This window comes from Amblyomma mixtum, chromosome 4, assembly GCF_055824585.1.
Source record: "Amblyomma mixtum isolate Tamu chromosome 4, ASM5582458v1, whole genome shotgun sequence".
Classification (NCBI taxonomy): Eukaryota; Metazoa; Arthropoda; class Arachnida; order Ixodida; family Ixodidae; genus Amblyomma; species Amblyomma mixtum.
The window spans coordinates 130,252,789-130,269,643 of record NC_143015.1 but is presented as its reverse complement, the minus strand read 5'-3'; the positions used below and the strand labels follow the sequence as shown (position 1 = coordinate 130,269,643).

The following is a 16,855-nucleotide window of genomic DNA, read 5'->3' as shown; positions in this document are numbered from 1 at the left end:
CGAAATAGGTGCACTCATCGTGGAGAGATAAGGTGGTAGCAAAACCTCCTTTCTCGCTTGTTCGCGTCATGGGAGGGAAGCCTGGAAGTAGTTGCAAATTTTACTGCATTAGCAGTATGAGTAGTATGAAAGCAGGTATTCCTTTCTTTGCACAGTTCAGACGCCCGCGGCTCGTAGAGATTTTGACCCCAAACCTAGTGCATTATCAAGCCTCAGTGTATTATACGATGCACGAAAGTGATTACCGGCTAGCTATAACAGGCTCTTAAGCAGAGAGAACGTCCGTTCTGTTTTTTCTAGGGAATGCTGGAGGTACATAACTACAGAATTGCTGTTCCGGCTTACAGCCCGCCTCCACCCCCCCCCCCCCTTTTCTGCTTCGTCTTTCATAAATGCACATAATGTGACTTCCAGAATACGCTATGTCGCAGAAAACCACTAAAAAGAGACGTAAAAGAGAAGAGGAAGGATGGCGACAGCACTGCGGTTGTCTGGGAGAAATAGATGGCTGCAAAAGAAGACCCGAAACGGCTACGCAGAAGACAACTTAACGACGAGTTTACGGTGATGGTTTTTTTTCTCAGTAATGGTTGCATAAGAAACAACAGCACTTTACAAACACAAAAGCCAGGTCAGGAGTACTTCAGGATGTAGGAAGTCTCATAGATGCGCCGCAGCAGCGGGTAGACACGGCCACACTCACCACGGACGTCATCCAGGTCAACGTCCACGACCGCCACGCACAGAAAGTGCCAATGCCTGAGAACCTTGGCCGTCTTCTCGAAGATGGTAAACTGGTCCTCGTGCGTGACCCACGTGTCGCCCTCAACGGAGTACGCCGTGTCATCCTCAATCTTCCTCACGCGACCAGCGCCCACTCCGCAGACGTCCGAGAAAGAAGTCTTCTCCAGCGGGACTTGCTTCACCGGGTCGCCGACGTTCTTCTGCGACGGAGAGAGCAGAGTGAACGCCGTGCCAGACAGGGAGAGTGTGAAGCAGGTCTTCTTGCTCAGGTTGTCCTCCATTTCCTCCAGAAGACTCATGACAGTGTGGTGGTTGGAATGGCGGTGGATCAATCCGGCGTTGTCGAGAGGAGCGGCCAGCTGCGTGATTCCGGACCGTTCGTCCAGGAGACCGTGGGTCTTAATGAAGATGCGGTCCAGGACGGCGGACAGTTCCTCGCGGAAAAGTACAGTGGGCCCGTACGGCAGCATGGCGGAGAGGGTGAGGTTGGTCCAGCGGTGGTCCGCCCTTGCAGCAGTGAAGAAGGCTACCACTTTGGTAGCGCTGTCCAGGTCACCCAGGAAGGTGTCGTCATCAAACTCAAAACTGAGGCCATCCACATGGCGCTCCTCGAGCCAGCCGAAGATCGACTCGAGGAAGACGGTGCTCTCGTGCATTCGCTTGGCTGTGGCAGCGTCCACGAAGATGTTCAGGATGACTTTCCAGTGGGGGAACAGGGCATCACGGACGCGGTTCAGTTGAAGGATGATGGTATCGTCCGTTTCGTCTGCCAGTAGGTTCAGAGTGCTGTTCTCGAATGCCAGGCCGTTGTACACGATCTCGTTGCAGTAGAAGCCCGGGAAATTCCGCAGGACGAGCGTGTCGGGTGGAGGCCTTTTGATAGGAAAAAGTAAATTAAATAGTTAAAGAGAGCTTACTCGGAGGTCGCGACTGTGGCGCCAAGTACCGTGACTCTAGTGCCAATTCAGGTTAGCCCTTATTACCGGTACTTATTTGAGTACGAAAGACGTAAAGGAACTGAATGTGGACACTGTTGCCAAATGTAAATTGCAGCGTTCGTGATCAGCAATCGAATCGTACGCCGTCGTTGTCTGCTAGTAAAGTGTCATCATAGACCGCATGATGGGCGGGGCACAGAGGACGAATAAAGTAGTAATCAATGCTTCGCTCACATTCACGGCACGTAAGCATTCTTATTTTTTCTGAAGGGATCCCGATGGTGCCTCCACTCAATTCTCGTTGTTAGTGTAAATGCGTTCTATGCTTTTGTGCGGGGTGTGTTGATGTTGCGAGGCAGCAAAAGACGAAGTGTATTCGTGTGAAAACTGTATTTGAGATGAAACTTTTTTTGCGCGCCACTCGATTCAAATTTGCCGCGTCAAGACAAGAAAAGGAAGAAGAGGTAAAACAAACTGTGGAACAGCCGGCGGTACTCCATGTTTTCTCAAATAATCATTCGACGCTGCTTTATCGTTGGGGCTTCCGGCTACACCTCCAATCGTCGAGAGGAGAGTCAAAGAGACGGAAAAGTTCCCAGGCCACGCTCGTATCGGTTTGATCTCTGTTTATGTACGGTCTGCCAGGTAAGGTGAGTGATGGATTAAAGAGGCACTGACAAACTACAATTCTAGGATATTGAGCCGGTAAAAAAGGCCGGCAAGGACACCTTAGACAAATTGCAAGCACCTATGCGAGTGCATACTGTCCACAAATAGAGCGCTTAAGGCAGTTATCTTCTTTCCTTGTGGCTCTTCCGTCGCATCATTCGGATGTAAAACAGCAGCCGGTGTTCATTTTAGACTTCTTGCTCCGAAAAGGAATGTGGTATAAAATCTGGGCTTTAGATTTGCAGTCTGTAAACAGACATGATAAAATGATATCTTACCTGGACTTCATTTTTAATCAATAGCTTGAATATATACCCAGTGCTTTTAATATCCCTTGGAAATATCCCACTGGAGTACCACCTCAAGCTTTTGTGCTATGGGACCTGCTCGTAAATTATATGCTTTGGATGTCACATATATAACGGTTCAATGAAACATGAAAATATTTAAACGAAGTGTGTTTTTTTATGGCCGCTGAGGGCGCGTCAAGTTACAGACCCAGATTTTGCCCCTACCAAGTTTCAGCGTCAGACGATAGGAAGAAAGTCATGAGGGCCATTATGTGCAAAGTCATGGTCGCGTTTATGGAGCTTAGCATTTCACACGACTCACTGATAGGACCAGAGGGTCACATGGATAATGTGACCCATGAGCGAGATTCAAGTCACATTGATATGCGAATACTGTCGATGCGGGCGACAAACATTAGAATTCGGCTTACTTTTGACAACAACAATGGACTCCGTAATATTGTAGTTATTGAAGGAACGCTGTGGAAGAACTAAAATTATCCAGTATCTACTGGTTACCGCATTGTTGTTAGAGATACGGTACTTTTGCAGAAAACGGAGATTTGCGAGCTCGAAAATGTAAAAAGAAATAAATACAGGTATTGCCACCACTGGCAGTTCTCGCAAGCTAACTGCGGTGTTTCACTCAAAACATTTTCTTTCAGCGCGGATTCCTGATGTTAGGCTGCGCCGCCATTCACTTCATGAACGGCGATCACGGGGTCCTTTCGTTATTAACGTCACGAGTTGGAATGACACAACGGCAGCACGCAACGAAAGCTATGTGTTGGCGGAAAGATACCAGCAAATATCTGGAAAGAGCCATACTGCCGATTCTAACCGGAAAAAAAAATTCAATAGAATGGCCCGCAGTGCCAATTAACAGCCTTTTTGATGTTATCAGTTAAGGAACTTCCTATACTCTAAATGCATGAGGAAACGGCGGCACTAGTGGGCCAAAATCTCAGTGAATGGTTGGATCTAAGACAGGAGTGTCCCTTTTTAAACGGCGTGATAGCAGTTGCCACCATGCTCGGCTTTTATTCCATACATTCTTCTTTACATTTCATTAATGGTGTTATAGATATGTCTATTTACATTTACAATTTTATTTAAATACAATTTTTAACCCTGCACTTCCAATATTAAGTCACCTCTCTGCTTTTGAGCCACCAATCTTCTAATCGCTTTTTGATAGCTTCCAACACAGATTAATTCACATGATGATTGTTACCTCAGAACCATAGCGCCTCAGGCAGAGCGACTGTGCTCGCATCGACATCCGGACGGAGACCATTGCATCCGAATATGAGCTGTTCCCTTGTTTTTTTTTTCAATTTTCCACGCACAGCACATGTGCCACCTTTTATGGAGTGCAGTGACGCCCGTGGTCAGGAACGTTAACTGTATTCAATCTACAAACTTCGATATTGTTGATAAACACTTATACTTGTAGCAACAAACCCAGTGAAACAGATGCAGTAACAAAACTACATGCGTATAACGGTACGAGGGATAAATGAAGAGGTAAAGAACCAAGAAAGGAACGCGCTACAAAAGATAATGGCGACATATAACGACAACTTTTATTGGTTTATGAATAATGAGGTTTAACGTCCCAAAGCGATTCAGGCTATGAGGCACATCGTAGTGAAGGGCTCCGGAAATTTCGACCACCTGGGGTTCTTTAACGTGCGCTGACATCACACAGCGCACGGGCCTCTATAGAGTTTCGCCTCCATGGAAATGCGACCGCCGCGGCTGGGATCGAACCCAAAGCTTTCATTGGTAGCCACCATCTGTAAGCACTTGCAAAGTGGCCTTTAGGAGTTGTCACTTTTTAAGCGGACTTTCACAACTGATACGACTGTTGCGCTGGGTGGGAGTCCCTATTTCCGCCGCTGCCCGAACTCTCTGGACCAGTGCCCGCTGAGACTCGAGTTCTGAGCTAGACCGGGCCGCTTCCCATTCTATACTGTTTATAATTGCATTATACTGGCAGGCCCACACCATATAGTATAGGTCAGCATACTGCCCGCAGAAGTTGCACAACAGCCATCCGATCTCCCGGAAATTTCGACCACCAGGGGTTCCTTAACGTGCATAGACATCACACAGACCCGTGTACTGAGCGATGTCAGTGCACGTTAAGGAACCCCAGGTGGTCGAAATTTCCGGAGCCCTTCACTACGGCGTCCCTCACAGCCTGAGTCGCTTTGGGCCGCTAAACCCCCATAAACCAAACCAAACCAAACCTTTCTTATAACACATTAGTGCTTAAGTAAACGTTTTCTCCTCCAACTCATATGTTCTAAGATTTGTTCTAAGACTGTTCTAATACTGTGCGATGTCAGTGCACGTTAAAGATCCCCAGGTGGTCGAAATTTCCGGAGCCCTTCACTACGGTGTCCCTCATAGCATGAGTCGCTTTGGGCCGTTAAACCCCTGTAAACCAAACCAAACGAAACGAAACCATTCTTATAACACATTAGTGTTTAAGTAAACGATGTCTCCTCCTCCAACTCCTATGTTCTAAGATCTGCGCCTTTAACATTTACGTGCGGAGAAAGCGTTGAGGGAGGGCGCACAGTCACCTGAGGAATCCGTCGCGGTTGATGAAGCACACGATGGGTCTCGGGCTGGGCATGAGTGCTCGCCACTCCTCGTTGGACCATCCTTCGAGCGGCTCCTGGGCCTCGGGAAGCAGGGAGAGCGGCGGCGGCGGCGGCGCAGCGATGTTCGGGCCGATGTGGCCCTTGGCGGTGTGCGAGTCGCGGAACGAGGCTACGCCCACTCGAACCACAACGGCTATCGTGGCCAGTACTGTGATGATGCTGAGCAAGTTGACCTGCCATACAACAGGTGGCGTTGCATAGAGGTCGGCAGCAGTTGAATGAACGAACGTGTAGTTAAGAGAGGAAGAAAAGTACAAGGAAGATCTGTCTAGGAGGCTGACGAAAAAGCGCAAGTGCCTAGATGTTAATTCTCGTCTACAAACCGGTCTCCAGAACACACAATGCGAGTAACTATATAAAGTTAAGGTAAATACAGTCGATTACACAGACAGGAAACGCCAACCGCGCTCCTAGAAGAATTTATCGCTACAGTGAGAACATATACATGTTCTCCATTTTTTCTTAACAATGCTGAAGACGGTGATTCGTTGACAATAACAAATTAGCATGCGATATTTGTGCATAAGTTGAGAGATGGTAGTGACTCCATGCCACAGTGATGGCCTCTGTATCAATTCTGGTCACAGGTTCACATTTAAATAAACTATCGTTTGAGAAAACAGCGTTTTGCCGTTCACGCAGCCAAAATGGCCGCGGCTAGTAAGCAGCGTCGCTCTGGCGAGTCAACAAGCTTGGGGCCAGGAGCAATTACCACGTGAGTCGGCAGTGGGCCTGGTGGAGAAGCGCCAACCTTTGAGCGTGCAAAGAGTGATCAGAGGAGAGAAAAATGCGCGATTGCGTTGAAATTCAATTTATGGCTGCACATAACTCAGCTTCAACTAAAACGTATTTTGAAAATTCTTGCTGAAAGACATTCGTGGAGCGTGGTTCTTTAACCTACGGGGAATACCGCACCTTTATTGGGAGTACTGCTCAGAGCCTTTTACAACCCCCCCCCCCCCCCCCCCCAATGCATTCTTTATCAGCATCAGGTGCGGAATCTTCTTCGTCACTGGGTCATCGCTGGGTCGTCATTGTCGCCGTCTGAACCACCAGTATTCGCACTATTCCGGCGCTCTCACACTACCACAAAGAGAACCCTCTCATAGACAGGTCATGCCCGAGCCGCGAAAATGTCATTTTTACAAATCCCTGAAGCTCCTCTGCCCATCTTATGTTTGGCTTCCAAAATTACATTTTCCTTACGAGGCGAAAGAGCAAGCCGCTTTTTATAAACTGAATTTTTACCCGTCGAAGCTGCACACTGAGCTCCCATGCATGCAGCAACGGAGGGATCCGATTTAATTTCGAGTATTTCAGGTGCCAGTTTGATTGCAGGATGCCAGTTCCAGTCTAAGTGCACTTCCAGCAGTGCCAGTGCATGTCAAAACGTGCAACACGGGCATGTGTTTTATTTAGCCTCCACGAAAACAGTGCTGTCGCGGCCGGCAACCAGTCTCGCGACCTTCGGCTTAGCGGCATATGTGTAATGCACTGCCATCATTGGCCTCAGGCTATCCGAACAGTAGCAATCAAAAGGCTCTTGTGGAGCATTCGGCTTAACCATGACGGAAGCAGTCCCCCCCCCCCCCCCCCGCCATCATCGTTTGCAGGCGTACTAACCCCCCACCCCCCCTCCCCCCTCCAAAAAAAAGGGGGGTGGGGGTGGGGGGTTAGTACGCCTGCAAAAGATGAGGAGACCCAAGATAGCTAGCGGTGGGTGAAGGTTTTACTGGACAGGCGGGATTATTCTTGCATTCGGAATGTGGGTGATAGTTTCTGCCTGTGTCTCGTAATAAAGGGAAAAATAACTTCAAACATTGACCATCAAGGTCCGTTTGCACTAAAAATTGCATGAGTACACAGTATATGCCTCTCTGTTTGTGGACCCTAAGGCAAAGCAATCCGAACGACGTTGTACAGAGACAAATTGCAGCTCATGAGGTAGCGCAGTAATACCTCACTCTCGTCATAAAACCATGGGCACACCTAGAATCCCGTACACCGCTAGAGCAGCACAATTCCAGCTAGGCGGCTTGCCTAGCTTGAAAGCAGTCGCACCTCGTATAATGCTCGTCAGCAGCGAGAGGACATGGCGGCGAATATCGCACTAGTCCGCACACAAAAGAAACGGCAGAACGAACAATCTCCGGACGCATCTGATGAGTGCAAGCTCCAAGTGCTCAGCAAACAGGCAGCGCGGCGCGGCCGTGAAGCGAGCTGAGACGTGAGCAAACGAACCGAACAGAGAAAGACACGGTGAGAATAGCAGAAAAGTAAGATTAGCGAAGTGTTTTCATCTCACTTTCGTTTCTTTCGCTGCTGCTACCGTCCACTTCGATGCACAAAGTTCTCCGCTTTATATTTTGTTAGATTAGAGATAAAATTGTTGCGAATTGCCTTGTGAGTTTTGGTGCTGCGGCTACGTTGAATTTCGTGTTGTTTTTTGTCATTCTGTGGATGTTTCAGTTCACCTCTGGCACTTGTAGCAGCCGGTGTAACTATTAGACACTAATGTTTTCTTATAGCTTCTTGTAAGAATAGCGGCACAAGTTTGTCGAGTGCGGTTGAAATTCAAGTTACTATACCAGGACACTTTTGTTTTCATTGAAATGAACTATTTTTCCGCCTACACAGCATACTCAGGCCTTCGTAAAGACAATGCGTTTGTTTTCAAGCGCAAAATACTAGCGGTAAATATTTTGAAGGGATATGCAAAGTTTGATGCAAGGTATTATAATTGATAAAATATCGACATCGAGATGCTGAGAATGAAGAAGTAAGCACGCGAACGATCGCGAAAGTAACTTCTATTTCGAAGGTGCGCTATACTCTTGAAATAATTTATGGTTTTATGAGGGTTCAGCGTCCCAAAGCGACTCAGTCTATGTGGGATGCCGTAGTGGAGGGCTCCGGAAATTTCAACCACCTGGGGTTCTTTAATGTGCTCTGAAGTAGGGGAAAAAAAAAGTCCAGTGGCGCTCGCTTGACGACACGACGGAAATGCCTAAGAGGTTGCCGTTGCTAACGGCGATAATTTACCGATTTCCTTTTAATTTCTGTTATTTTTCGGCGTCTTCGTTCTCGTCATCTTCTTTTAACGCCGTGACATAGGTAACTGTCTGCATTCATAGTTCACTAGAGTCCTGATACCAATCCCGAAGCAGTGGTGCAGCGGTTAAGCGATGCAGTTCCAGTTCAGATTGTTTCAAGCTACTGGTTGCATTAATTGAAATAAGGTTTATGGGAATTTACCGTGGCGGAGTGACTGAGGCTATGAGTGACTCCGTAGTGAAGGGCTCGGAAATGTAGACCACCTAGGGTTCTTTAAAGTGCACTGACATCGCACAGTACACAGGCCTCTAGAATTTGGTCTCCATCGAAATTCGACCGCCGCGCCCGGGATCGAAGCGGCGTCTTTCGGGTCAGCAGCCGAGTGAGCCACCGCGGCGGCTCTATCCTAGCAATAAGTGCCCGGCAATGCCGATACAGAGCTATCGGCATCGCTTTTCGTTGAAAAGACCTGGAAACCTAACGAAATTCACATGAACTTCACTTCGTCTGCAATCAATGAAAACAAGGGACTAATTACTCATTAGCATTCACCGAAGCGAGCCATTCGGAGACAGAAATAAGCATTTCAGCTTTGAAACAAGCTTCGCAATTTAAGAAAAATTGGTCCTGGTCCTGTGTTCGAACACAAACTTTGCGGGGCAATCGCTCTGCCAATAGAGCTGATCAGGACGGCTAACAGATGGTAGATGGTATCAAGGATATTTTGTCCTCTAGTAACCATCATCATCATCATCTGCCAATCTACGCCCAATGGTGGACAAAGGACTTTCCTACTGTTCTAAAATAATTTTTGCCCAGTGCCAGCTGTGGGCACCCAATTCTAAAAAAAAAAAAAATCCTCTCTCATCCGCCCAACCGACTTCATCCACCCCCTGTCGTATTTGTCCTCTCTAGGGAACCATTCGATTAGTCCTCGCTGATTATTGGTTATCTCCTCTCCGCTTCTCCAGGCCACTAGTTCCAAATGGAATGATGGACTACGGGTTAGCTTTCTGCAAAGTCCACATTTCATGAGTAATTCAAACGATAGCGTGACAACGACGATGGACGATGGAGAAACAAAACACACAAGAGCTTGGCTTGGTCTGCTCTCGTCTGCTTTTCGTCCTCTTGGGCTCCTTTTTTAATTCAGAGCAACATTCATCAACTTATCATTTTCAGGAGCAAGCCGGCTCTTCGGCAGTGTATTCTCCTCTACCAGTCCACCATCATTCAGCCACAATGAGGCGTATCTCTGTCTGTCCCACTCTGGAGATATACGGGGAGACAGTAGCCATAGCTCACCATGTAGTTGGGCACGAGCACCTTCTCGCCCTTGTCGGCCACCTCGAAGTCCAGCGGCTCGCCGTAGTTCTCGAAGTACATCGGGTCGCGCATGGCTGCTGCTTCGCCGGAGACGCCCGGACCACCACTGCCTTCTTCTTCCTCTTCCTCTTCTTCGACCGAGTGCGATGATTCTTCGGCGCGTGTTCGTTGGCCCGCTTTCATTTTTTTTCCTCTTCTAAGTGCTGAATAAGTAAAAATTCAAGGGGGCTCTTTGTTGACCTAAAGTGCGGTGAGGCAAAAGCCTTTAGCGCGGTGTTTTTGTTCGTGTCACTGATGTGTGGTTACGATGTTAATTAAGTACACAATTGTTTGCGAATCTTAAATGCTCGAGACAATGGAGGGCATTTGGGAGGCATACGTCTGATTCGACGCCTATCTGCAAACACTCTCCAGCGACCTAGATAAGGAGAATTGCGTATGCGTTGGCAGCCGCTAAAACGTTCTTTTTCAAAATACACACAGCGACGCTGCCTGTCAAGACATTTCTTAATGACAAGGGGATGTTTGTACCCTGGAATGTGAATTGCCGTCTGTGTAACGTGCCTGAGACAATTGATCATTGCTTCATCCTGTGCCGTGATGCCATGTTCTTTTGGGACATACTACAACGAACTCTTAAGAAGGACATTGAAATTACACCAAACACTATTAGATTTCTGCCTGTTGGCAAAAACTGTGTTGTGCCTTATGACCTGTTTGTGTTGATGGGACTATTCAGTCTTTGGAAAAGCCGTATGATGGACAGACATGCCGAGCCACCAAGATCGTCCAAATCTGTGTTTCGTGAACAGTGTGCTTTGGTGAGGAGTGTATATGCTGGACGCGAAGAACCTCCAAGCTGGCTGCCGTGCCTAGATGCATGTGTGTGCCTCCCTGAATTTTGATGTTTTGATGGGGGTGCAGTGTTGAGTTAGGGCTATGGCGGGCTCCTATTAAGCAGCCCGGTAACTTCAGACGCGAACCAGTTTCCTTGAAGTTTTCCCCTTTTTACGGAAGTTCTTCCATGCAATTAAGAAAAAAAAGGCAGGAAGTAGCCTAACCATTAGCACACTCGGCTGCGGAACGTAAGGATGGTGGTTCGAATCCCATCGTGCAGAAGGATTTTTTTCTGGTCTCACTAGAGAAAGCGTGACACCTCTGCTGACAGCCTTCTGCTGACAACCTTCTCTCGACAGCGATGAGGCATTAAAGGCTTTCGCCTTAATATTGCATGAAAGCATGGGAAGGGCAACTAACATGAATGAGGAAAGGTTTCCGGAATTAAGAATGTCCAGATGGTATCGACGCTGAGGTCCCGTACTAGGGACCCCCTCTAGAGTTTGTGAGAGACGGCCCTTTAAAGGTGCACTGAAGAGGAATCTGAACTCGTCTTTTTGCCGCGGGAACTCGATCTACACGTTCCGAGCATTCTTAGAAACTTCGATTCATTGTCCTGGGTGGCTGATTTTCCTAATTAAATCGAATTAACGTCCGGCTCCCGCCTTTTTTTTTTTTAATTCTCCATCGTACGGTGGGCGGAGTCGACCAACGCGTGGAGTGCCTTTCAGCCAGTCCCGCGGCGGCTTGCCGCTCTGCCATCGGCGGAGTAATACGTAGTAGTCCGTAGAAGCAAATAGTCCGCGCGTATTTTTATTTCTGCGGGCTTATTTTGCGGTTATATTATCTGCGAATGAAACTATTTATTCACAGAAACCTAAAAAACAAAATAAAACGAAAGCAAAGCCTCCACGGAGCTGGCTGCAAGGCACTCCACGCCTTGGTCGACTCCGTCCACCGTACGAGAGAGAATTAAAAAAAAAGGCGGGAGCCAGACGTTAATTCGATTTAATTAGGAAAATCTGCCACACAGGGCAATAAATCGAGGTTTCTAAGAATGCTCAGAACGTGTAGATCGAGTTCCCGCGGCAAAAAGACGAGTTCAGATTCCTCTTCAGTGCACCTTTAAGAGTCGGTCCAATCCTACCTACCTCTACCAATAAAAGTCTTTCATCATCATCATCATCATCGTCCGCGGAAAGCAGGATGATGGAGATTTTACTTTCTTTCGCTGACGAAAAGATGTTGGAAATATTTATTCGGTCAAGAAGACAGACGACAGGTTGCAACTAAGGACTGATGCAAACTACGGCGTGTTCTACGAAGAGAAAATAATCGAAGAAAGAAAAACGATGAAGAGGTGAAAGGTTAAGTCGAGCAGATATAGGTATCACGTATACATGTCTTCTCGTCTCCTAAATTTGCATGGCCATCCCAGTTCACCCGCGCGCATACTGATTGTAGTCGTACACGTCACTTGAGGAATTATTGAACAAGTTTATTGAAAGGAATTAATTGATTTCCGAAGGCTTCCCTCCAGGAGTTCCAATTTTTCCAGTTTCGCCCTGTAGCTGCGACCAAGTTATATCAGCAAATTTGCAAAGCTTCTTATATCCACTGATTGTGTGTCACCACAGGCTCCGTTTTTCTTGTCTTGGTGTCCATCACTGTAGTGGAACAGACGAACGGCTTTTCTGTCCTGCAGATCAGCTGCCATACTCTCGTTCCTTTAATGTCGGGTTAAATATCATCGGCCTGCGTTTTACCTCTAGTCTACACGGCTCTCTTCCTTTCTTTGAATGCTAAACCCATCATTTTTCTTTACATCGCTTTCTAAATTACTCCTAGCCTAGCTTTGTACATTACAGTTAGCATATTTCTTTTGCCTTTTAGATAAGGAGCGGTAAGGTACATGGGATAATACTCTGGTTTGAAAGCATACATTGGGTAGTCCACTGCATGTTCCAGTATCGGGAAAGGTAGGCGGAGCACGAGTTGCAGATTAAAGTGCAGCGATGCGCGACCTCGCGGAATTCAACAAGCGAGCTATGGCTACGCGCTTGCTTCAGCACGGAATGTATCGGCGGGCGTATTTTACTTCCCGAATTCCGAATACACCGAACGCACACGCTGCCATTTTAAGCGACCTTTAGAAACGATTCGATTAGGGACATGCAACGAATAGGTACGGAAGCTTAATTTTCAGCCATCTCTAATAAGCGCGATCACCGTGGATCGACTACGACACAACACTGTACTTCATTTCCGCGTGGGTTTGACGGGCGAGGAATATTAAATTGGAACAACGGCAGATCATGCCGCATTCTCATTGCCCTTTTTAGCATAGGTAATGCTTTTTTTCTAGGGATAGCGCGTGCCTAATGAAAGTTTTCGGAGAAAAGGAGAGCTAGTGGTATATTTTTAGGCGGTATTCGTGAGCCAGGAGACCGATGCAGGGGCGTACATAGGAATTACTTGTGACTCTAGCGCCACCGTCAGCAGTGATGACGTTGTGCAAAACCACGCATGGGTCACGCGTCACCACGAACTGGAATATATCACGGCGATAGTGCTGTTAAATACGCGCGTCCGATTCTGCATGGGTAGTGGACTGAGTGTTTACTAATCCGAGATTATTACATTGCTCATGAGGCGGGAAATCCGGTGTTGTTGTCCACGCCAGACGGTCCGAAAACCCACGCGACTTCATCAGGAAAGTTGAGTTTCGAACAAACTTAGCGCGAACAGATGAGCCTCGCTGGTCACTTCACTAGAGCAATACGCCATCACCGCAGCCGAATACCCCGCGTACATACATACACATAGTACGTAAGTAGTGCTAAGTGCCCTCCGTAAAGTTTATTATATTTTTAGAAAGTGTGAGATGAGAAGAAAAATCAGATCTTTCGTTTGTTTTGCCGTCTGAGTGAAATTCCAAATCCTGGCTCTGCCTATATTTCACTATATTTATTAACCTTGGGCTTGAGTAGTCAGCTGCTGGGAGGTGTAACATTGCGTGGCCTGTAATGTTACCCCTCTGGGTATTTGGGCCATGGGCATTTGCTATGACAATCGTCTTGTTGTTGTTGACTTGGTAAAAGATGGCGCATATTCATTCTAGTGGATAGGCCAAGGGTCGGGAGGCATAGAGGGTCATGTTTTTTTAAAGCGGAAGCACTTGTTCTACTGTGCACAACCTCAAGGTCACGTTGTTCCGAAGAATGACATCCAAGTGGCGGAGCGGGGGTGTGTGGCTGTGACGTCATACCATGTGACTCGTCGTGCCTCGGCGCAGGTGCGGTGGGCGGAGCCGGCGGCGTTCGCTTGCCTTCCCAACTGTGTTGAACAACGTGATTCTACACTCACCTCGCTGTTGGCTGAACCACATGAATCACCGTTCATCTGATAAGATAATAAAAAGCCCGAAGAGTACTTTTACATTCGCAGATAGCCATGGAGGAGTCGCGTGCTGGTACCAGTGTTTCGGCTGTGTATCGAAGACATCTGATTGAATTTGATGATTCTTATGATCAAGAACGTGGACTGGGCGCGGTGGCGAAGGATAGAGCGTGAAAACGTGCCAAGATTGAAGTAGGAACTGAATAAGAGCAAGACGGTCGTCTTCAGCTCTGTAAACTAGGTTCACCCGGGTTGAAACCCCAGCCACTTTTAAACGCGTAGCCAATTTCCTACCTATATTTGCGCTGTGCCCATTTTGTTCGTCTGCTCGTTTCTGTATTTTTAACGATGTAATATGGCCGTCTTTTATTAATCTAAAAAGAAACTATAACTCCGTTCCTTAAGTTGCGTTGTCCCGTTTCTTTCTGCAGAAAACTCAGTTAATAAATACCGATAAACTGTCATTGTTCATTCGGGATGAAGAAGAGGAGGAAGTGGACGCGGCTGTCGGTGTTGGGGGTCAGACAGGGGTCCGTTGGCGAAGAAACGCTGGGCCCAAGCGGTGAGTGCATTATTTCCCTCTAATCAGCCAGACAGAATGGGACCATTCTAGCGTGGACCTGGCTGAGACTTATTGTGCCTGTCTAGCAAGGCCGAGATCTTGCCAAGGTACTAAGCAGTCCAGCAGTCAGCGACGCCAAGGCAATCGTAGGGGAGGTTTCTTTTTTTGTGTTTATTCGCACCGAGGAGGAAATTATCGTGAACGCGCCAGACAACAGATAAAATAGAAGAACATCAACGACACTGTTGTCACGTGACTGCGACGACATGTACGGACGGAGAAGGGGAGGTTGGCGCAATGTTTGCTGGAAGGGTGTTGTGCCCCCGAGAGAGCTCCTCGGCAGCGGCAGCGGCAGCGGTAACGGCAAACGCACAAGTCGATCATCGGGAATCCTAATGCCGCTCGGTATTAGTCGCGCTCCATCTTCAAGATGACCGCGAACTTTCCAGTTAGTGGGCCTACAACGTCGTGAGCCATCCCGATCATTAAAAAAAATTACTAGCGCGTGGACGCGATGACTTAGCGCGATCCGGTCACACGTTGTGGGAATAAACAATGATACAAAAACAAGCATAACCAAGCTTCGCCGCAGGAAGTCATGGAGGATGCGTGCACTTAGAAGTCAATAACAAAACAAAAAGTTATTGCTGATGGAGGCCAAAACGACGATTCTTACACGTTATCAAAAAGTAAATTATTGAGGGTGAAGAACCATGCCACTTCGCATCTCGACCTCCTTGGTCTTTGACAGTAAACTAATTTAGTAGCCAATGCTCAACGAAAACACATGCGGCAAGGGCAACTGCGGTGGCTCAGTGGTTGAGTTAATCGGCTGCTGCCCCAAAAGACGCCGCTTCGATCCCGGCCAGGATGGTCGCATTTTGATGCAGGTGAAATGCTTGAAGACCGCGTACTGTGCAGTGCACGTCAAAGAAACCCAGATGGTCTAAATTATCCGTAGCCCAGCGCTACAACTTCCCTCACAGCTGGAGTCGATTTGTGGAGTTAAACTCCGATCGTATGACGTGAAAAAAACTCGCTGTAAAACTAGCAGTCGCAAAAAGGAATAAAACTGGGCTAAAAACAAATCACATTCCGGGTCACGTATGTGGGCCTTGTTCGCAGATGAAAAAAAAAAAAGGAGTCAGCCGCATTTATGCTTAGGATGACCACCGCATTGAGCATGCGTATGCTTCAGGCGTGGACCCACGAGTCCGATTAAGGGCATGCGGAGTTTATCGGTTATGTGAAGACTCTGTAGGAGTACGCGCGATGGTAACGCTTCCTCCGTGGCAGTGATCGTGGGTGAGTCTCAGGTCAATAGTGTTTTTAGTATTTTTTCGGCAATCAGCGCACGTGTTTGATTCTGCGCGCCCCAGAACAACGTCGCTTTGATGCCCCTCAGGTTGCGAGTAGCACGGCAACAGCGGTGATAAGTGACACAGTGATAAAAACATTTAAAATCATGATGTATTTTGCCGAAGTCGAAAAGGAAATAGATATGGTGGGTGCCATTTAACCACCATCGCTGCCGCTCGGCCCGTTTACAACTCGGCTGATAGGAGCGCAGCGGTGCCAAAGTCAGTGACGTCAAACTTTGAGGAGGCTTATTTAATGCTTTTTTAAGTGTGTGTGTTTCACCTTGCCTATTTTAGCTTCGAGTAAGGCTATTTAATTCCAGCAAGACTGCCAGCTAGCTGGTCTTAATCAGACATAAGTGAAGCAATTCGAAATGGCGCGAGGAATGGGAAAAGGGAGGAAGAGTGCCATATATGTAATGGTTCTATTTTTATAATATATCATCTTTAAGGGACGAAGTTCGGAAAGACTGAACAGACCGGACAAAGGGTGCGCTATTATGGCCTCTGCTGTGCATGTCAATAAATTTGAAAACTGCAACCAGGCGTGAGCATAGTTATTTTCGTAGACAAAGAAATTGCGCTTTACGAACACTGAACGCCTTGGAAATTAGACTTGGCTATAAATAATGCATTTCGCTGCACATTCCTTTTCAGCCGGCCGCGGAAGCAGCCACAGTGTTCTGGAAGCTTCGTGCATGCGGTGGGAGTTCGTAGCAAGAAGCCGAAGAAAATGGCGGCTCACGCGACAAATGCCCGCTTCTGCCCGAAGCTGCCGCTGCTGCTTCCGCTGGCGCTGCTGACGCTCCTGGTGCCTGTGAGCTCGGCCAACGAGTACTACGCCCGCTGGGACCACCTCGACAGCCGGCCGCTGCCCCCGTGGTACGATCAGGCTAAGGTATGTTACCTGGTAACCGCGATAAGCACGACATTTTATACGCCAACATAATAAACGAAAATACTATATGGGCTATATTGAACAGGAAGGCGATAATCCTGTAAA

At 47.6% G+C, this 16,855-nt stretch overlaps 2 protein-coding genes across 2 annotated transcripts in view; one reads left to right on the top strand and one right to left on the bottom strand.

The window, feature by feature from the left end:
* Positions 1-632: 632 nt before the first annotated feature.
* Positions 633-9,768, bottom strand: LOC149348217 (uncharacterized). Its single transcript, XM_089585770.1, has 3 exons — positions 9,676-9,768; positions 5,236-5,489; positions 633-1,617 (listed from the first exon to the last, which is right to left on the bottom strand). Exons 1-3 carry the CDS (start codon positions 9,766-9,768, stop codon positions 633-635), a joined length of 1,332 nt encoding a protein of 443 aa, XP_089441896.1.
* Positions 9,769-16,585: 6,817 nt separating this feature from the next.
* LOC149348216 (alpha-L-fucosidase-like) overlaps positions 16,586-16,855 on the top strand; it is a 63,642-nt gene continuing 63,372 nt past the window's right edge. Inside the window, exon 1 of the mRNA XM_089588007.1 lies at positions 16,586-16,750. Coding sequence (XP_089444133.1) covers positions 16,586-16,750 — 165 coding nt within the window. The remainder of the gene's footprint in view (positions 16,751-16,855) is intronic.